The sequence below is a fragment of the Vidua chalybeata genome, chromosome 29, assembly GCF_026979565.1.
Source record: "Vidua chalybeata isolate OUT-0048 chromosome 29, bVidCha1 merged haplotype, whole genome shotgun sequence".
Taxonomy (NCBI): Eukaryota; Metazoa; Chordata; class Aves; order Passeriformes; family Viduidae; genus Vidua; species Vidua chalybeata.
In genome coordinates this window covers 1,195,436-1,217,142 of record NC_071558.1, presented here as the reverse complement: position 1 = coordinate 1,217,142, position 21,707 = coordinate 1,195,436, and the positions used below count along the sequence as shown (strand labels likewise).

Here is a 21,707-nt window from a genome sequence, read left to right as displayed (position 1 = left end):
CCGCCCGCCGATTGGTTGGTTATGCTGTCAATCAGCAGGCAATCCCCGCCCCTCGGCCTCACGGTAAACAGCCCGCGGGGGCCGCCGGGAATTCCCAATTCCCGAATTCCCGGGAATTCCTGGAATTCCTGCTCCCGGCAACTCCGGCACAGGCGATTCCTCCTCGTCCCAGAATCCCCAAAAACCCCTCTAATCACCGCCGCCGGTCCCAAAAATTCCTTTTATTGCCCGGGAATTCCTTTTAGTCCCAAAAAATCCCAATAAATCCCCGCCGTTCCCAAGAAATTCCTTTTATTCCCCAAAAATTCCTTTTATTGCCCAGGAATTCCTTTTAGTCCCAAAAAATCCCAAATAAATCCCCGCCGTTCCCAAGAAATTCCGTTTATTCCCCAAATATCCCTTTCATTCCCAAGAAATTCCGTTTATTCCCCCAAAATTCCTTTCACTCCCAGAAATCCCCAAAAATTCCTTTTATTCCCAGAAATCCCTTTCATTCCCCAGGAACTCCTTTAATTCCCCAGGAATTCCTTTCATTCCCAGGAATCCCTTTTAGTTCCAAAAAATCCCCGCCGTTCCCAAGAAATTCCTTTCATTCCCCAAAAATTCCTTTCATCCCTAGAAGTCCCTTTCATTCCCAGGAATTCCTTTCATTCCCAGAAATTCCTTTCATTCCCCAGGAATTCCTTTTAGTCCCCCCAAAAAATCCCCAATAAATCCCCGCCACTCCCAGAAATTCCTTTTATTCCCCAAATTTTCCTTTCATTCCCCAAAAATTGCTTTTATTCCCCAGAAATCCCTTTCATTCCGAGAATTTCCTTTCAATCCCAAGAAATCCCTTTCATTCCCCAAAAATTCCTTTCACTCCCCAGGAACTCCTTTCATTCTCCAAAAATTCCTTTTAGTCCCAAAAAATCCCCAATAAATCCCCACCGTTCCCAAGAAATCCCTTTCATTCCCAAAAATTCCTTTTATTCCCAGAAATTCCTTTAATTCCCAGGAACTCCTTTCATTCCCAGGTACTCCTTTTATTCCCAAAAATTCCTTTTATTCCCAAAAATTCCTTTCATTCCCAGAAATTCCTTTCATTCCCAGGAACTCCTTTCATTCCCAGAAATCCCTTTTATTCCCAAAAAATTCCTTTTATTCCCAAGAAATTCCTTTCATTCCCAGGAACCCCTTTCATCCCCAAAAATTCCTTTAGGTCCCATGAACCCCTTTAATTCCCAAAAATTCCTTTCATTCCCCAGGAATCCCTTTTAGTCCCAAGAAATCCCCGCCGTTCCCAAGAAATTCCTTTTATTCCCCAAAAATTCCCTTCATCCCCAGAAATTCCTTTTATTCCTAGGAATCTCTTTCATTCCTCAGAAATCCCTTTCATTCCCAAAAAATTCCTTTTATTCCCAGGAACCCCTTTCATTCCCAAAAATTCCTTTAGTTCCCATGAACCTCTTTAGTTCCCAAAAATTCCCTTCATTCCCAGGAACTCCTTTCATTCCCAAAAATTCCTTTCATTCCCATGAACCCCTTTCCTCCCCAGGAATTCCTTTTAGTCCCAAGAAATCCCCGCCGTTCCTTAGAAATTCCTTTTATTCCCAGAAATTCCTTTCACTCCCAGGAACTCCTTTTATTCCCAAAAATTCCTTTTATTCCCCAGAAATTCCTTTCACTCCCAGGAACTCCTTTTATTCCCAAAAAATCCTTTCATCTCCACAAATTCCTTTCATTCCCACAAATTTCTTTCATTCCCAGAAATCCCTTTTATTCCCAGAAATTCCTTTCACTCCCCAGGAACTCCTTTCATTCCCAGAAATCCCCGCCATTCCCCAGAAATCCCTTTAATTCCCAGAAATCCCTTTCATTCCCATGAACCCCTTTCATTCCCAGGAATCCCTTTTAGTCCCAATAAATCCCTGCAGTTCCCAAGAAATTCCCATTACTCCCAAAAATCCCTTTCCTCCCCAGGAACCCCTTTCATTCCTAGGAATCCCTTTCATCCCCAAAAATTCCTTTTATTCCCAAAAATTCCTTTCATTCCCAGAAATTCCTTTAATTCCCAGGAACTCCTTTTATTCCCAAAAAATCCTTTCATCTCCACAAATTCCTTTCATTCCCAGAAATTCCTTTCATTCCCAGGAACTCCTTTCATTCCCAGAAATCCCTTTCATTCCCAAAAAATTCCTTTTATTCCCAGAAATCCCTTTCATTCCCAGGAACCTCTTTCATCCCCAAAAATTCCTTTAGGTCCCATGAACCCCTTTAATTCCCAAAAATCCCTTTCATTCCCAGGAATCCCTTTCATTCCCCAAAAATCCCTTTCATTCCCAGAAATTCCTTTAATTCCCCAGGAATTCCTTTCATTCCCAGAAATTCCTTTTACTCCCCGGAATTCCTTTCATTCCCCAGGAATTCCTTTTAGTCCCAAGAAATCCCCGCCATTCCCAAGAAATTCCTTTTATTCCCCAAAAATTCCCTTCATCCCCAGAAATTCCTTTCACTCCCCAGAACTCCTTTCATTCCCAAGAATCCCTTTTATTCCCCAGAATTTCCTTTCATTCCCCAGGAATCCCTTTCCTCCCCAGGAACCCCTTTGATCCCCGCATTCCCAGCGAATCCCCGCTCGCAGGCGATTCCTTCCATTCCTTTATTCCCACAGGTTTTTCCCCACAAGTTTTTCCCCACACGTTTTTCCCACAGGTTTTCCCCACAGGTTTTCCCCACAGGTTTTCCCCACAAGTTTTTCCCCACAGGTTTTTCCCCACAGGTTTTTCCCCGCGGGTTTCCCACAGGTTTTTCCCTGTGGGTTTTTTCCCTGTGAGTTTTTCCTGTGGGTTTTCCCCGCGGGTTTTTCCCTGCGGGTTTTCCCTGTGGGTTTTTTCCTGTGGGTTTTTTCCCTGTGGGTTTTCCCCGTGGGTTTTCCCTGTGGGTTTTTTCCTGTGGGTTTTTCCCTGTGGGTTTTTTCCCTGTGGGTTTTTTCCCCGCGGGTTTTCCCACAGGTTTTTCCCCGCGGGTTTGGGGCTCATTTCTTGTCCTGCTCCTTCCTGCCGGCGTCGCGGCCGTCGCGCGAGGCCAGCGAGCCCATGGCGTTGCGGATGGCCTCGTTGTTGGGGTCCACGCCGGGCAGGTTCTCCAGGACGCTCTGCAGGAACTCGGGGTCCTGCATCACGTCGTAGTCGTCCTCCTCCTGCGGCACGGCGCGCGTGGGGTGGGAACGGGAGAATCCGGGGTGGGGGGTCAGCACGGGGGGTGGGGGGGTCAGCACGGGGGGTGTGGGGTCAGCACGGGGGGTGTGGGGTCAGCACGGGGGATGTGGGGTCAGCACGGGGGGTGTGGGGTCAGCACGGGGGATTTGGGATCATCCCGGGGGTGTGGGGTGAGCACGGGGGGATTTGGGAGCATCTTGGTGGGATTTGGGATCATCCCGGGGGTGTGGGGTCAACACGGGGGGTTTGGGGTCAGCACGGGGGGGGTGTGGGGTCATCTTGGTGGGATTTGGGATCATCCCGGGGGATTTGGGATCATCTCAGGGGATTCAGGATCAGCCCGGAGGATTCGGGATCATCGCGGGGGATTCAGGATTGTCCCCAGGGGATTTGGGATCAGCCCAGGGGATTCAGGATTGTCCCCAGGGGATTCGGGATCAGCCCGGGGGATTCAGGATTGTCCCCAGGGGATTTGGGATCAGCCCGGGGGATTTGGGATTGTCCCCAGGGGATTTGGGATCAGCCCGGGGGATTTGGGATCGCCCCAGTCCAGAGGGTTCTGGAGGGACTGGGATTACTGGAGCGTGGGATGGGGAATCCATGGAATACGGGGCAGGACCCAGGATCCACCCCTGGAACCCCACAGGAAGCAGGGCAGGGAATCCCGGAATGGTTTGGGATGGAGGAACCTGGAGGATGATCCCAATTCCCATCCTGGGGCGGGATGGGATTTATGGGATGGATGGGATGTGCCAGAATGAGCCGGATATTCCGGGAATTCCGGGAATTCCCGCAGCCCCACCTTGGCGGGCTCGGACGTGTCCATGGCCGCTCCGCTGTCCACCTCAGCCGCCTCGGCCTGGGCAAACTCTGCAAATCCCAACCCCAAAATTCCATGGAAAACCCGGGCCCAGCCGGGCTGCACTTCCCCAGGGCTTCCCGGGGTTTCCCCAGAGGATCCTGGGATTTCCCGAAGGTTTCCTGGAGTTTTCCCAAGGGTTTCCCAGGGATTTCCCAAGAGTTTCCCGGGGTTTTCCCAAGGGTTTTCCCAAGGATTTCCCGGGGTTTTCCTGAAGGTTTCCCAGGGTTTTCCCGGGGTTTTCCCAAGAATTTCCCGGGGTTTTCCCAAGGGTTCCCTGGGGTTTTCCTGAAAGTTTCCCAGGGTTTTCCCCAGGGTTTTCCCGGGGTTTTCCCAAGGGGTTTCCCGAAGGTTTCCCGGGGTTTTCCCAGGGTTTTCCCAAGAATTTCCCGGGGTTTTCACGATGGTTTCCCGGGGTTTTCCCAGGGTTTTCCCGGGGTTTTCCCGATGGTTTCCCCAGGGTTCTCCCGGGGTTTTCCCAGGGTTTTCCCGATGGTTTCCCCAGGGTTTCCCGGGGTTTTTCCGATGGTTTCCCCAGGGTTTCCCGGTGTTTTCCCCAGGGTTTTCCCGGGGTTTCCCGGTGTTTTCCCCAGGGTTTCCCGGTGTTTTCCCCAGGGTTCTCCCGGGTTCTCCCGGGCTGCCCACGCACCGGCGCCCTGCAGGGACATCTGCATGGCGTAGGCGATCTGCTCCTCCTCGCTCATGGAGCTCAGGTCCGGCAGCCCCGCGCGGCCAAAGTCCGGCTGCCCGATGGTCATCTTGAGCAGGGCCTCGTCCGACTCTGCCGGGAGTCCCTCAGTGTCCCGGGATTCCTCATCATCCCGGGAATCCCTCAGTGTCCCGGGAATCCCTCATCGTCCCGGGAATTCCTCATCATCCCGGGAATTCCTCATCGTCCCGGGAATTCCTCATCGTCCCGGGAATCCCTCAGTGTCCCAGGAATCCCTCTGTGTCCCGGGAATCCCTCAGTGTCCCGGGAATCCCTCTGTGTCCCGGGAATCCCTCAGTGTCCCGGGATTCCTCAGTGTCCCGGGATTCCTCAGTGTCCCGGGATTCCTCAGTGTCCCGGGAATCCCTCTGTGTCCCGGGAATCCCTCTGTGTCCCGGGAATCCCTCAGTGTCCCAGGAATGGGCGTTCCCCCCCCGCCCAGGGAAGGGTTAACCCCCAATGTCCGGTCTGAACCCATCCTGCTTTTTAGTCCTCCTCATTCCCATCCCATCCCATCCCATCCCATCCCATCCCATCCCATCCCATCCCATCCCATCCCATCCCTTCCCATCCCATCCCGTCCCTTCCCCTCATTCCCACCCACAAATCCCATCAACCCCATTCCCAATCCCATTCCCAGTCCCATCAATCCCGCTGTCAATCCTATCAATCCTGTTCCCAATCCCATCCCCAATCCCATAAACAATCCCAACAGTACCATTCCCAATCCCATAAAAAATCCTGTTCCCAACCCCATTCCAATTCCATCAATCCCATTCCCAATCCCATCCCAACCCCATTCCCAATCCCATTCCAATTCCATCAGTCCCATTCCAAATCCCATCCCAACTCCATTCCCAATCCCATAAACAATCCCATCCCAACCCCATTCCCAAACCCATTCCAATTCCATCAATCCCATCCCAATCCCACTCTTAACCCCATTCCCAATCCCATCCCAACCCCATCCCAACCCTATTCCAAATCCCATCACAATCCATTCCCAATCCCATCCCAACCCCATTCCCAATCCCATCCCAACCCCAACCCCATTCCCAATCCCATCCCAATCCCATCACAATCCAATCCCAACCCCATTCCCAATCCCATCCCAACCCCATTCCCAATCCCATCCCAACCCCAACCCCATTCCCAATCCCATCCCATTCCAATCCAATCCCATCCCAATCCCATCACAATCCAATCCCAACCCCATCCCAACCCCATTCCCATTCCCAATCCCATCCCATTCCAATCCAATCCCATCCCAATCCCACCCCAATCCCAACCCCATCCCAACCCCATTCCCAATCCCATCCCAATCCCAATCCCATTCCCAATCCCATCCCATTCCAATCCAACCCCATTCCCAACCCCAATCCCCATCCCAACCCCACACACGGCCCCTCTCACCGTCCCCGCCGGCCGCGCCGATCCCGGCCTCCGCTGCCGACGCCGCCGCCGCCCTGCGCGCCTCCTCCTCCTGCCGCTGCCGCTGCTCCTCCATGGACACGCGCAGCGCCTGCAGAGCCCCGCAGCGCCGCGTTGGGGATCGGGAACAGCCGGGAACGCTCGGGGCGGGGCGCGCGGGAGATCCGGGCTTTCACGGGATCCCGGCGCCGGGACCCGCCCGACCCTCGGGAAGCGCGGGGTCGGCGCCGCGGCGTCGGGGTTTGGGCTGTGCGGGAGCGCGACGCCGGCAAGGGAACGGCCGGGAAGGGCCGGGAAGGGCCGGGAGCGGCGGGATCCCTACCAGGGCCAGCTCGGGGTCGGCGCTGGGGTCCACGCCGAACTCGAAGTCGGAGGCGCCCAGGCCCAGCATGGCGCCGCCCTCGCCCGCCAGGATGGGCGAGCTGATGAGGGCGTCGGCCAGGCTGGGCCCCGGCGGCACCGTCACCAGGTGCGAGCCGCTGCCGTCCTTGCCGTTGAGCGCCGTGATGAACGCCGTCAGCTTCTCCGTGTTGGCCTCCTGGGGAAAGCCGATTTGGGAACGCTGGGGCGGAGCGGGGCTCGGCGAAGGGGTCTGGGGTTTTGTGGGGCCGTGAGAGCGCTGCCCCGGTTTTTACAAATTTTAGGGTTTCTTTTGTAGCTCTTCTGGAATTTTTAGAGTTCCCATAAAACTCCTGATCCGTTCACACGTTTCCACCAGAGCTCTCCCACGTGTTCACGTGAACAACGATTGTTCTGCGTTCTCTTTGTGGGAGGACAGAGCTGACAGACCCCTGGTTTGACCAGCGTGGCTGGAGAGGAGGCAATTCCCTCCTCCAAGCCACGGCCACCTCTGGAATTCTGAGGACGCCAGATCTGCAATAAACCCCTTCTCTTCCCGGCCTCTGAACGTAGCGCGAGTCTGTGCGCTCGCTCCGTGTCCGACAGCGACAGCAGAGGGCTCCGGGAATGCCAAATTCCCAGCGGGGAGGGTTTGGGCGCCAGGGAAAGGCTGGGAATTGGGGATTTCCCTGGAATGTCAACCTCGGAAAAGCCCCCAGAATCCTCGAGGACTGACCTCGTTCCCAAAAAACATCATCGGGACTTTCCAGCCCGGACACGGAGCCGGGAGAGGCCCCGGAATTCCCTCCGGAATGCGGCGATTCCCGGGATTCTCACCTCCTCCCCGAAGTTGATGATGTCCACGTTGACCTTCTCCTTCTTCAGGCGCTTGGCCAGCTTCACCAGCTGGGGAGGAAGCGGGAATTCCCCGGGATCAGCGGGACCGGGCGCGCGGATCCCGCGGGAATGGCGCCTTCGCCGTCCCACTCACGTCCTTGTCGCTGTCGTGCACGGGGCTGCCCACGAAGGCGATGATCCTCATCTTGTGGTTCTTGCCCTGCCGGTGCTTCAGCGCCAGCTGCACCAAAATCCAAAATCCTGCACTGGGATCATTCCCGGGAAAACCGGGACCCCCCCCCAGCCCCAGATCCCGGGATCGGCTCCAGGGGATGGGGCCTGGGGGGGCAGAGCAGGGCTGGGCTGACAGCCTTGGGGCTTAGGGGGAATTTCTGGGACAATTCATGGATTTATGGTGAATCTGGGGCGAATTTCTGGGACATTTCCATGGGTTTATAATGACTTTAGGGGAAATTCTGTGAAATTTCCATGGGTTTATAGTGAATTTAGGGGGAATTTCCGTGACATTTCCATGGATTTATGGTGAATTTGGGTGGAATTTCTGGGACATTTCCATGGATTTATAATGAATTTAGGGGAAATTCTGTGAAATTTCCATGGGTTTATAGTGAATTTAGGAGGAATTTCTGTGACATTTCTATGGATTTATGGTGAATTTGGAGGGAATTTCTATGAAATTTCCATGGATTTATAATGAATTTAGGGAGGATTTCTGGGACATTTCCATGGGTTTATAATGATTTTAGGGGGAATTCTGTGAAATTTCCATGGATTTATAACGAATTTAGGGAGGATTTCTGGGACATTTCCATGGGTTTATAATGACTTTAGGAGGAAATTTCTGTGAAATTTCCATGGGTTTATAGTGAATTTAGGAGGAATTTCTGTGACATTTCAATGGATTTATGGTGAATTTGGGGGGAATTTCTGTGAAATTTCCATAGATTTATAGTGAATTTAGAGGGAATTTCTGTGACATTTCAATGGATTTATGGTGAATTTGGGGGGAATTTCTGTGAAATTTCCATGGATTTATAGTGAATTTAGAGGGAATTTCTGTGAAATTTCCATGGGTTTATAGTGAATTTAGGAGGAATTTCTGTGACATTTCCATGGATTTATGGTGAATTTGCAGGGAATTTCTGTGAATTTTCCATAGATTTATAGTGAATTTGGAAGAAATTTCTATGATATTTCTGTGGATTTATAATGAATTTAGGGGGAATTTCTGTGAAATTTTCATGGATTTATAGTGAATTTGGGGGGAATTTCTGTGAAATTTCCATGGATTTATAATGAATTTAGGGAGAATTTCTGTGAAATTTCCATGGATTTCTGGTGAATTTGGAGGGAATTTCTGTGAAATTTCCATGGGTTTACAATGAATTTAGGGAGAATTTCTGTGACATTTCCATGGCTTTATGGTGGATTTCCCTGGGTTTCTGTGACATTTCCATGGATTTCTGGTGGATTTCCATGGATTCTTGTGAAATTTCCATGGATTTCTGGTGGATTTCCATGGATTTCTGTGACATTTCCATGGATTTCTGGTGGACGCCCATGAAATTTCCATGGATTTATGATGGATTTCTATGTATTTCAGTGAAATTTCCATGGATTTTTAGTGAATTTAGGGGGAATTCCTGTGAAATTTCCAAGGTTTTCTGGTGGATTTCCATGGATTTCTGTGAAATTGCAATGGATTTCAGTGAAATTTCCATGGATTTGATAGATTTCTATGTATTTCAGTGAAATTTCCATGGATTTTTAGTGAATTTAGGGGGAATTCCTGTGAAATTTCCATGGATTTCTGATGGATATCCATGGATTTCTGTGACATTTCCATGGATTTCCGTGAAATTTCCATGTATTTATAGCAAATTTAGGGGGAATTTCTGTGAAATTTCCATGGATTTATGGTAGATTTCTGTGACGTTTCCATGGATTTATAATGAATTTAGGGGGAATTTCTGTGAAATTTCCCTGGATTTCTGGTGGATTTCCCTGGGTTTCTGTGACATTTCCATGGATTTCTGGTGGATGTCCATGGATTCTTGTGAAATTTCCCCGGATTTCTGGTGGATTTCCCTGGATTTCTGTAACATTCCCATGGATTTATGCTCTAAAACCTCCCTCACCACTTCCACCACAAGCACCGAAGGGAAACCCAAAGTTCCCCCGGCTGAGATCCCGGGAGAGCCCCGGGAAGGGCGGGATTCCCGGGAATGCCGAGGGGACTCACGTGGGCCACGCGGATGCCGGTGCCGAAGGTGATCTTGCCCTTGGGCTGCACCGTGTGCAGCTTGGACAGGATGCGCCCGGTGTCCGGCGTCAGCGTGGTCAGCACCTCGCAGTTACTGCGGGAAAACCGGGAATCCATCGGGAACCGGGCAGGGAATGCCATCGGGAACCGGGCAGGGAATCCCTCAGGAATTGGGCAGGGAATCCCTCGGGAATCAGGCAGGGAATGCCATCGGGAATCAAGCAGAGAATGCCATCGGGAACCGGGCAGGGAATGCCATCGGGAACCATGTGGGGAATCCCACGGGAACCGGGCAGAGAATCCCTCGGGAATCAGGCAGGGAATGCCATCGGGAACCATGTGGGGAATCCCACGGGAACCGGGCAGAGAATCCCTCGGGAATCAGGCAGGGAATGCCATCGGGAACCGGGAGGGGAATCCCTCGGGAATCAAGCAGGGAATGCCATCGGGAATCGGGCGGGGAATCCCTCGGGAGCCATGCAGGGAATCCCTTGGGAATCAAGCAGGGAATCCCTCAGGAATCAGGCAGGGAATCCCTCGGGAATCAAGCAGGGAATCCCTCGGGAATTGGGCAGGGAATCCCTCGGGAATCAAGCAGGGAATCCCTCGGGAATCAAGCAGGGAATGCCATCGGGAATCGGGCAGGGAATGCCATTGGGAACCAGGCGGGGAATCCCTCAGGAATCAGGCGGGGAATGCCATCGGGAACCGGGCGGGGAATCCCTCAGGAACTGGGCAGGGAATCCCTCGGGAATTGGGCAGAGAATCCCTCGGGAACCGGGCAGGGAATCCCTCGGGAACCGGGCAGGGAATCCCTCGGGAACCGGGCGGGGAATTCCTCGGGAATCAGGTGGGGAATCCCTCCGGAACCGGGCAGGGAATTCCTCGGGAACTGGGCAGGGAATCCCTCGGGAATTGGGCAGGGAATCCCTTGGGAGACACGCGAGGAATCCCTTGGGAATTGGGCAGAGAATCCCACGGGAATCAGGCGGGGAATGCCATCGGGAACTGGGTGGGGAATCCCTTGGGAACCGGGCAGGAAATTCCCAAATCCCAATCCCAGAGTCCAATTCCCAGATTCCAAATCCAAAATCCTAGATCCCAAATCCCAGACCCCAGATCCAGATCCCAGTTCCCAATTCCCAATTCCCAGCTCCCAAATCCCACCTCCCAGCTCCCAAATCCCAGCTCCCAATTCCCAGTTCCCAATTCCCACCTCCCAGTTCTAAATTCCCAATTCCTATTCCCCATTCCCCATTTCCCATCTCCCATTCCCCATCTCCCATTTCCCATTTCCCATCTCCCATTTCCCATTCCCCATTTCCCAGTTCCCATTCCCCATTCCCCAAATCCCAGTTCCCATTCCCCATTCCCATTCCCCAATTCCCATTCCCATTCCCATTCCTCATTCCCCGTTTCCCATTCCCATTCCCCATTCCCCAATTCCCATTCCCCATTTCCCATCTCCCATTCCCCATTCCCCGTTTCCCATTCCCATTTCCCATTCCCCATTCCCCATTTCCCATTCCCCATTTCCCAGCTCCCATTCCCCATTCCCATTCCCCATTCCCCAATTCCCATTCCCATTCCCCATTCCCCATTCCCATTCCCCATTTCCCAGTTCCCATTCCCCATTCCCCAAATCCCAGTTCCCATTCCCCAGTTCCCATTCCCCATTCCCCATCTCCCATTCCCCATTTCCCATTCCCCATCTCCCATTCCCCAATTCCCATTCCCATTTCCCATCTCCCATTCCCCAATTCCCATTCCCCATTCCCCAATTCCCATTCCCCATTCCCCATTCCCATTCCCCATTCCCCAATTCCCATTCCCATTCCCCAATTCCCATTCCCCATTCCCCAATTCCCATTCCCATTCCCCATTCCCATTCCCCATTCCCCATTCCCCAAATCCCAGGTCCCATTCCCCATTCCCATTCCCCATTTCCCAGTTCCCATTCCCCATTCCCCAAATCCCAGGTCCCATTCCCCATTCCCCATTCCCATTCCCATTCCCCATTCCCATTCCCCATTCCCCATTCCCATTCCATTCCCATTCCCCATTCCCCATCTCCCATTCCCATTCCCATTCCCATTTCCCATTCCCCATTCCCCAATTCCCATCCCATTCCCATTCCCATTCCCCATTCCCATTCCCCATTCCCCATCCCCATTCCCATTCCCGTTCCCCATTCCCCATCCCCATTCCCATTCCCCAATTCCCATTCCCATTCCCATTCCCATTCCCATTCCCCAATTCCCATTCCTGTTCCCCGTTCCCCATTCCCATTCCCCATCTCCCATTCCCATTCCCATTCCCCATCCCCATTCCCATCCCCATTCCCATTCCCGTTCCCCGCGCACTTGGCCAGGGTGATGAGCCCCACGTTGTTCTCGGGGTTGCTGCGGGTCTTGGAGTGGCACACGATGTTCACGGCGTCCTGCTGCGCCTGCAGCCGCGTGGGCAGGAAGTCCCCGTTCCGCATGTACTCGCTGTTATCCACGCTGCAATTCCCAAAAAAACCCCGGGAATGCGGCAGCGGCTCGGGGGCAATCCCGGGGAATCCCCTCGGCTTCCGGGCTTGGGGGAAAATGGGGTTCAGCTGCCTAAAATCCGATTTTCTGGGGGAAAATGAGGTTCATTCCAGTCTGCAATGGGATTTTTATGGCAGCTGCAGAGATTTACCACAAAAATCTGATTTATTTTGGGATAGCTGAGGCTCATCCCTCCAGCTCTGTGACTTTTTGGGAATTGCTGACTTTTGTCTCCCCAAAATCCAGGGTTTTTTTGGGAACAGCTGAAGCTCATCCCACAAGATCTGCCCCGTCTCTGCCTGTCCCTCCCTGTCCCCTTTGTCCCTCCCTGTCCCCTCTGTCTCCTCCTGTCCCCTCTCTTCCCTCTGTCCCTCCCTGTCCCCGTCCCCTCCTCTCCCCTCTGTCCCCCCCGTCCCCTTTGTCCCTCCCTGTCCCCCACTGTCTCCTCAGCCCCTTGTCCCCCCCTGTCCCCTCCTGTCCCCCTCTCTCCCCCCCGTCCCCCCCATCCCTGTCTGTCCTCTCTGTCCCCTCTGTCCCCCTTGTCCCCTCTCTCCCCTCCCTGTCCCTCCCTGTCCCCTCCTGTCCCCTCTGTCCCCCCCGTCCCCTCTTGTCCCCTCTCTCTCCCCTCTGTCCCTCCCTGTCCCCTCACTCCCTCACTCCCCTCTGTCCCCCCCTCTCCCCCTCACTCCCCTCTGTCCCCTCTCTCCCCTCACTCCCCTCTGTCCCCCCTCTCCCCCTCTCTCCCCTCTGTCCCCTCACTCCCCTCTGTCCCCCCCTGTCCCCTCTCTGTCCCCTCTGTCCCTCCCTGTCCCCTCACTCCCTCACTCCCCTCTGTCCCTCCTTCTCCCCCTCTCTCCCCTCTGTCCCCTCAGGCCGGGCCTGCTCCGCCCCCCCCCCCCCCCGCCATGACTCAGGGAAAGAGTGCCGGGCGGGCCGGGGCTGCCCGGGGGTTGCCGTGCGGGTGCCGGGGGTTGCCGTGCGGGTGCCGGGGGTTGCCGGGGGTTGCCCGGGGGTTGCCGGGGGTTGCCCGGGGCTCTCACCACACCATGGTGCTCTCCAGAACCATCTTGGCTCCCCGCTGCCCTCAGCGCCGGCCCGCTCCCCACACCGCCCAACAACGCGCCCGCTGATTGGTCCGAACCCCCGCGGCCAATCAGCGCGCCGCGCCTAAGCGAGGCGCGGGGCACGCTGGGAGCTGTAGTTCCGTGCGGGGCGCAATGGCGGCCGGGCGACACCGCTGTCCCCAAAAGGGCCGGGCCGGGAGTGTCCCCTCCCCCCGCCCCCGCCGCCAGGGGCTCCGAGAACGGTCCGGGGGCTCCTGTGCCCCGGGACACCCCCGGGATACCCGGGGACACCTCCACAGCCAGCCCGGAATACCCCCGGGACACCCCCGGGACATCCCCGGGACACCCCCGGGACATCCCCGGGACACCTCCACGGCCAGCCCGGGATACCCCCGGGACATCCCCGGGACATCCCCGGGACACCCCCGGGACACCCCCGGGAGAACCCCGGGACACCCCCGGGACAACCCCGGGACACCCCCGGAACACCCCGGGACACCCCCGGGACAACCCCGGGACACCCCCGGGGACACCCCCGGGACACCCCGGGACACCCCCGGGACAACCCCGGGACAACCCCGGGACACCCCCGGAACACCCCGGGACACCCCCGGGACAACCCCGGGACACCCCCGGGGACACCCCCGGGACACCCCGGGACACCCCCGGGACAACCCCGGGACACCCCCGGGATAACCCCGGGACACCTCTGGGACACCCCCGGGACACCCCCGGGACACCTCGGGACTCCCCGGGACAACCCCGGGACTCCCCGGGACACCCCCGGGACACCTCGGGACAACCCCGGGACACCCCCGGGACACCCCTGGGACACCCCCGGGACACCCCCGGGACACCCCCGGGACACCCCCGGGATAACCCCGGGATAACCCCGGGACACCCCCGGGACAACCCCGGGACACCCCCGGGACACCTCGGGACAACCCCGGGACACCCCTGGGACACCCCCGGGACACCCCCGGGGACACCCCCGGGATAAGCCCGGGACAACCCCGGGACACCTCGGGACACCTCTGGGACACCCCCGGGACACCCCCGGGACAACCCCGGGGACACCCCCGGGACGCCCCCGGGATAAGCCCGGGATAACCCCGGGACACCCCCGGGACACCCCCGGGATAACCCCGGGACACCCCCGGGACACCCCCAGGACACCCGGGACACACCCGGGACACCCCCGGGACACCTCGGGACACCCCCGGGACACCTCGGGGCTGTCCCCGTGTCCCCCCCGGTGTCCCCCCCGTGTCCCCCCCGTGCCCCTCCCGCGAGCGCAGTGACAGCAGCTCCAGGCTGGGCAGGGCAATTCCAGGGATTCCATCCCAAATCCGGGGAAATTCCATAAATTCCATCCCAAATCCGGGAATTCCATGGATTCCATCTGAAACCCAGGAAAACCCCATCACAAATCTGGGAAAATTCCAGGAATTTCGTTCCCAAATCCAGGAAAACTCCATCCCAAATCCAGGAAAATTCCATCCCAAATCCGGGAATTCCATGGATTCCATCCTAAATCCAGGAAAATTCCATCCCAATTCTGGGAAAATTCCAGGAATTTCATTCCCAACCCAGGAAAACTCCATCCCAAATCTGGGAAAATTCCATAAATTCCATCCCAAATCCAGGAAAATTCCATCCCAAATCCGGGAATTCCAGGAAAACCCCATCCCAAATCTGGGAAAATTCCATAAATTCTGTCCCAAATCCAGGAAAATTCCATAAATTCCATCCCAAATCCAGGAAAACTCCATCCCAAATCTGGGAATTCCAGGGATTCCATCCCAAATCTGGGAAAATTCCATAAATTCTGTCCCAAATCCAGGAAAATTCCATAAATTCTGTCCCAGTCCAGGAAAATTCCAGGGATTCCATCCCAAATCCAGGAAATGTCCGTTCCAAGTCCATGAAAATTCCACAAATTCCGTCCCCGGTCCGGGAGAATTCCATGAATTCCGTTCCCAGCCCCTCCATCCCGGGAAGAGCCAAATCCTCTTTTCCTTCTGGAAAATTCCCCCCCAGAATTCCCAAATTTCCCCCTTTGGAACAGGAAAAATCCCCCCCAAAAAAAACCCTCAAAAAAACCCCATCCCAAAAATTCCAAAAATTCCAACGCCAACCCTCCCCCCCCAGGCCTCTGGATGAGGAGAATTCCCAGGAAAAAGGGGAATTATCCCCAAAATAGTTAAATATTCATAAATATTCCATTTGTGGGGGGGAACTGGGGGAAAAGCTGGGGAGAAAATTGGGAAAAAATGGGAAAAATTGGGGAAAAAATGGGAAAAATGGGAAAAAATGGGGGGAAATGGGAAAAAAAATGGGAAATTTGGGAAAAAAATGGGAAAAATTGGGAAAAATGGGGGGAAATGGGGAAAATTGGGGAAAAATGGAAAAACAAAAAAAAAGGGAAAAAATGGGGGGGGAATTGGGGAACAATGGGGGAAATGGGGAAAATGGGGGAAATGGGGGGAAATTGGGAAAATTGGGAAAAATGGGGGGAAATGGGGGGAAATTGGGAAAAAACAGGGGGAAAATGGGGGGAAAGGAGAAAAAATGGGGGGAAACAGGGAAAAAAATGGGAAAATTGGGAAAAAAGGGGGAAATGGGGAAAATTGGGAAAAAATGGGGAAAAATTGGGAAAAAAGGGGGAAAATTTGGGAAAAAAAGGGGGAAATTGGGAAAAAACTGGGAAAAATTGGGGAAAAAATTGGGAAAAAATGGGGGGAAATGGGAGAAAATTGGGAAAAATGGGGAGAAAATGGGGAAAATTGGGGAAAAATGGAAAAACAAAAAAAAAGGGAAAAAAAATGGGGGGAAATTGGGGAACAATGGGGGGAATGGGGGGAAAATGGGGAAAAAATGGGAAAATTGGGGAAAAAATGAGGGGGAATGGGGGGAAAATGGGGAAAAATGGGGGGGAAATGGGGAAAATGGGGAAAAAAAGGGAAAAAAATGGGAGGAAAATTGGGAAAAATGGGAAAAAATGGGGGAAATGGGGAAAATTGGGGAAACAATGAGGGGAAATGGGGAAAAATGGGGAAAAAAAGGGAAAAAATGGGAGGAAAATTGGGAAAAAAATGGGGGAAATGGGGAAAATTGGGAAAAAATGGGGAAAATTGGGGAAATGGGGGGAAATTGGGAAAAAAAGGGGAAAAATTTGGGAAAAAAGGGGGAAAATTTGGGAAAAAAAAGGGGGAAACATGGGGAAAAAATGGGGGGAAATGGGGGAATTTGGGAAAAATTGGGGAAAATGGGTAAAAAAAGGGGGGGAAATGGGGAAAATTGGGAAAACTGGGGGGAAAATTGGGAAAAAATTGGGGAAATTTCCTCTGCTGATCGGATAAAAAAGGGAACAAGAGGGGCCCGGAGGGAATTTGTCTAATATAGACAAATATTCCAAGGAAAAAGGGGAAATCCTCTGGAATTGTCCCCAAATTCCCGGTGGGAATTTCCCTGGAGCGGCGAGCCCGGGGTGAGGCTGCTCCAGAGGGGAAAATCAGATTTTCCTAAAAAAAAAAAACCAGGAAAAGGAGCAGGTCTGGGAACCCCCGGAAAGAATTCCTGGAATTCCAGGATTCTGATAAAAAATGGGATTTTTCCCCAGTGGGAATTCAGGGAAAAAAGAGATTTTTCTATTAAAAAAAAGAAAAAAAATGGATGGAGCAAAAAATCAGCTCCAGCCCCAGGGGCTGCTCTGGGATTTTTGGGAATTTTTGGGATTTTTTTGGGATGGATCCAGGTGGGAAATTCCTCATTCAGGGTTTTGGGGTTTTTTGTTTGGTTTTTTGTTTTTTTTTTTTTCTCCCTTTCCCATCCCAAAATCTGTTCCAGGAATTTTGTGGGATTGTCAAGAGGTGTTAAAAAATGGGATTTAGGGACTGGAAAAGTGGGATTTGAGCCGGGATTTTGGAGTGGAATCCTTAAAAAATTATGGGGGGAAAATCCCAGGATGGGCTCAGATTCCGAAAATCCAAAAAAATCCCCCAAAAAATCTGCAAAAAAGTCCCAAAAATTCCCCCCAAAATCCCAAAAATTCTTCCCAGACTGTGGGAAAAGCTTCCCAAAATTCCTGCTGGGAAAAGGGAGGAGGAGCCAGGAGCTTTTCCAGGATTTCTCCTCCTTTTTTTTTTTCCGTTTTCCGGGGGATTTCCCACGGGAAAACCGGAACGTTTCTGAATAAAAATTCTTAATTATTAATTAATAATCCCAAGGATTCCCACAGGATTGAAAACCGGGATGGGATCCTACAGAAATTCCAAAAAAAAAAAACCCAAATTGGGATAAAAACTCCCCCCAAAAAAAAAGCCAAAATTCCCCCAGAAATTCCCCGAACAAAGTCGGCGCGGCTCCGATTCCCGCTGGGAATTTTCCAGGAATTCTCTCCCATCTCTTCATCCCAAAGTCTGGGGATTCCTGGGAATTTCAGGGCTCTTTTCCCGAGGTTTCCGTCCCTCTCGTGCTCGGTTTCCCGCGGCCGTTCCCGCGTTTCCAGCTCCGGGAAAAGAAGGAATTCCCAGGGAATTCTGGGATCCCGGCGGCGCTGATTCACTGGGAAGAGAGAAAAACCATGGAGTGAGGGAAAAGTGGGAATTCTCCCCGTGGAATGTTCGGGGTTTATCCCAAATATTCCCAACTCTGGGAAAGGAAGGAGAAATCTGGGAATGCTCCGGGTGGGATTTGGGATTTCCAGACCTTGGGGATTGAGGGGTTTTCCTCCTTTTTGGGCAATTCCAGGGATTCTGGGCGGCCCCAAGCCTTGGGAAAGGGGGAAGCGCCCAGGAAATTCCCAGGGAATTCCAGGATCCACCCCCCACTCCCTGGGAATTCCCGTTTTTTTTTTTTTTTTTCCATGGAAAACTCACAAAGCTGATCTCGGTCTCCTGCAGCTCCTCCAGCTCCAGGGGTAGGGAGGGGCCGGGGGATCCGCTGGAAAAACAACGGGAAAAACGGGAATTTTGGGGGGAATTGCAGGAAATCCCAGCCCTGCGTGCCAAGCTCCTGCTGCTCCCACGGAATTCCTACAAAATCCTGGGAAAAAAAAACCCTGGAAAGCATTGGAAAATCCAGGAGAGAGAGAAAATTCCGTGGAAATTCCACCCGGGAATTCCATGGAATTCGTGGGCGAAGAGGATCCCGGGGAATCCCAGATGAAAACCCCACGGACAGGGAGATCTGCTCCAGGATAATTCCTCCTGGGAATTCCGTGGGATTTGTGGATGGAGAGAACATTCCCTGGGAATGCCACAGGAATTGCAGCCCAGGCTGGGAGCAGGAAAAGCGGGAACATCCCAGATTTTGGGAATTTCCCAACAACTCTGGAAGTCCGGGAAAGAACCGAGCCCAGAAAGCTCCAAATCCGGGGATTTCCTGGAAAAGATTCCGTAAAAAAGCCGGATCCGGCCTCACCTGGGCAGGGACGCTCCGGGAGCTGCTCCGGGCCCCGGGTGAACTTCCACCCCCACGGACCTGCAGGAATTCGGGATCAGCCGAGCCCGGGATCCCCCGGGCAATTCCCGCTTTTCCGCGGGGAAATTCCCGCTTTTCTGCGAGGAAATTCCTGCTTTTCCATGCAAGGAAATTCCTGCTTTTCCACAGGGAAATTCCCGTTTTTCCGCAGGGAAATTCCTGCTTTTCCACGCAGGGAAATTCCCGCTTTTCCGCGGGGAAATTCCTGCTTTTCTGTGGGGAAATTCCCACTTTTCCATGCAGGAAAATTCCCGCTTTTCCATGCAGGAAAATTCCTGCTTTTCCACAGGGAAATTCCTGCTTTTCCACAGGGAAATTCCTGCTTTTTCGTGGGGAAATTCCCGCTCTTCCATGCAGGGAAATTCCCACTTTTCTGTGCGGAAATTCCTGCTTTTCCACAGGGAAATTCCTGCTTTTCCTCAGGGAAATTCCCAGTTTTCCATGCAGGGAAATTCCTGCTTTTTTTGCAGGGAAATTCCCAATTTTGCATGCAGGGAAATTCCCACTTTTCCACAGGGAAATTCCTGCTTTTCCTCAGGGAAATTCCCGCTTTTCCATGCAGGGAAATTCCCACTTTTCCGTGGGGAAATTCCTGCTTTTTTGCAGGGAAATTCCCAATTTTGCATGCAGGGAAATTCCCACTTTTCCACAGGGAAATTCCTGCTTTTTTGCAGGGAAATTCCCACTTTTCCACAGGGAAATTCCCACTTTTCCACAGGGAAATTCCTGCTTTTCCACAGGGAAATTCCCGCTTTTCCATGCAAGGAAATTCCTGCTTTTCTGCAGGGAAATTCCCGCTTTTCCACAGGGAAATTCCCGCTTTTCCTCGGGGAAATTCCCGCTTTTCCACAGGGAAATTCCCACTTTTCTGTGGGGAAATTCCTGCTTTTCTGTGGGGAAATTCCCGCTTTTTGTCAGGGAAATTCCCATTTTTCCATGCAGGGACATTCCTGCTTTTTTGCAGGGAAATTCCCAATTTTGCATGCAGGGAAATTCCCACTTTTCCACAGGGAAATTCCCGCTTTTCCGCAGGGAAATTCCCACTTTTCCACAGGGAAATTCCCGCTTTTCTGCAGGGAAATTCCCGCTTTTCTGTGGGGAAATTCCCACTTTTCCACAGGGAAATTCCCGCTTTTCCACAGGGAAATTCCCACTTTTCCACAGGGAAATTCCCGCTTTTCCGCAGGGAAATTCCCGCTTTTCTGCAGGGAAATTCCCGCTTTTCTGTGGGGAAATTCCCACTTTTCCACAGGGAAATTCCTGCTTTTTTTGCAGGGAAATTCCCGCTTTTCCACAGGGAAATTCCCGCTTTTCCATGCAAGGAAATTCCTGCTTTTCCATGCAAGGAAATTCCCGCTTTTCCACAGGGAAATTCCCGCTTTTTTTCAGGGAAATTCCTGCTTTTCCAAGCAGGGAAATTCCCGTTTTTCCGCAGGGAAATTCCCGCTTTTCCGCGAGGAAATTCCCGCTTTTCCGTGGGGAAATTCCCACTTTTCCATGCAGGGAAATTCCTGCTTTTCCATGCGGGGAAATTCCTGCTTTTCCATGCGGGGAAATTCCTGCTTTTCCACAGGGAAATTCCCACTTTTCTGTGGGGAAATTCCTGCTTTTCTGTGGGGAAATTCCCGCTTTTCGTCAGGGAAATTCCCAGTTTTCCATGCAGGGAAATTCCTGCTTTTTTGCAGGGAAATTCCCAATTTTGCATGCAGGGAAATTCCCACTTTTCCACAGGGAAATTCCCGCTTTTCCGCGGGGAAATTCCTGCTTTTCCACAGGGAAATTCCCGCTTTTCCACGCAGGGAAATTCCCACTTTTCCTCAGGGAAATTCCTGCTTTTCCACACAGGGAAATTCCGGCTTTTCCACAGGGAAATTCCCGCTTTTCCGCAAGGAAATTCCCGCTTTTCCGCGAGGAAATTCCCGCTTTTCTGTGGGGAAATTCCCACTTTTCCATGCAGGGAAATTCCCGCTTTTCCATGCAGGGAAATTCCTGCTTTTCCTCAGGGAAATTCCTGCTTTTTTGCAGGGAAATTCCCGCTTTTCTGTGGGGAAATTCCTGCTTTTCCACAGGGAAATTCCCGCTTTTCCAAGCAGAGAAATTCCCACTTTTCCATGCAAGAAAATTCCCGCTTTTTTGCAGGGAAATTCCTGCTTTTCCACAGGGAAATTCCTGCTTTTCCATGGGGCTCATTCCAGGGAAACCTTCCTGGAGAGGGGCTGGGGCAGCGCCTCAGGGACGATCCCAAAAACCTCAGGTACAATCCCAAAAACCTCGGGAATGATCCCAAAAACCTCGGGAATGATCCCAAACCCCTCGGGAATGTTCCCAAACCCCTCAGGAATGATCCCAAACCCCTCGGGAATGATCCCAAACCCCTCAGGAATGATCCCAAACCCTTTGGGAATGTTCCCAAACCCCTCAGGAATGATCCCAAACCCCTCGGGAATGATCCCAAACCCCTCGGGAATGATCCCAAACCCTTCGGGAATGTTCCCAAACCCCTCGGGAATGATCCCAAACCCCTCAGGAATGATCCCAAACCCTTTGGGAATGTTCCCAAACCCCTCGGGAATGATCCCAAACCCCTCAGGAATGATCCCAAACCCTTTGGGAATGTTCCCAAACCCCTTTTCCCAATGCCAAGCCCCTCGGGATTGACCCCCAGCCCCTTTTCCTGATCCCAAACCCCTCAGGAGTGATCCCAAAGCCCCTTTCCCGTTCCCATTCCCATTTCCCATTCCCGTTTCCCGTTCCCATTCCCATTTCCCATTCCCGTTTCCCGTTCCCATTCCTGTTTCCCATTCCCGTTTCCCGTTCCCATTCCCGGTTCCATTCCCATTTCCCGTTTCCTGTTCCCATTCCCATTCCCATCCCATTCCCATTCCCATTCCCGTTCCTGCTCCCATTCCCATTTCCCGTTTCCCATTCCCATTTCCCATTCCCGTTTCCCAATCCCGTTTCCCATT

At 52.9% G+C, this 21,707-nt stretch overlaps 1 protein-coding gene across 1 annotated transcript in view; it reads right to left on the bottom strand.

The window, feature by feature from the left end:
• Nucleotides 1-2,627: 2,627 nt before the first annotated feature.
• Nucleotides 2,628-21,707, bottom strand: part of LOC128801095 (putative PIP5K1A and PSMD4-like protein) — a 40,978-nt gene continuing 21,898 nt past the window's right edge. The window contains exons 14-25 of the mRNA XM_053966732.1: nt 18,682-18,741; nt 18,138-18,201; nt 13,234-13,271; nt 12,023-12,163; nt 9,639-9,753; nt 7,530-7,616; nt 7,376-7,444; nt 6,522-6,737; nt 6,182-6,290; nt 4,709-4,840; nt 4,003-4,070; nt 2,628-3,181 (exon numbers count right to left, since the gene is read on the bottom strand). Of these exons, the coding sequence (XP_053822707.1) occupies nt 3,017-3,181; nt 4,003-4,070; nt 4,709-4,840; nt 6,182-6,290; nt 6,522-6,737; nt 7,376-7,444; nt 7,530-7,616; nt 9,639-9,753; nt 12,023-12,163; nt 13,234-13,271; nt 18,138-18,201; nt 18,682-18,741 (1,264 nt within the window). The 3' untranslated portion in view covers nt 2,628-3,016. The remainder of the gene's footprint in view (nt 3,182-4,002; nt 4,071-4,708; nt 4,841-6,181; nt 6,291-6,521; nt 6,738-7,375; nt 7,445-7,529; nt 7,617-9,638; nt 9,754-12,022; nt 12,164-13,233; nt 13,272-18,137; nt 18,202-18,681; nt 18,742-21,707) is intronic.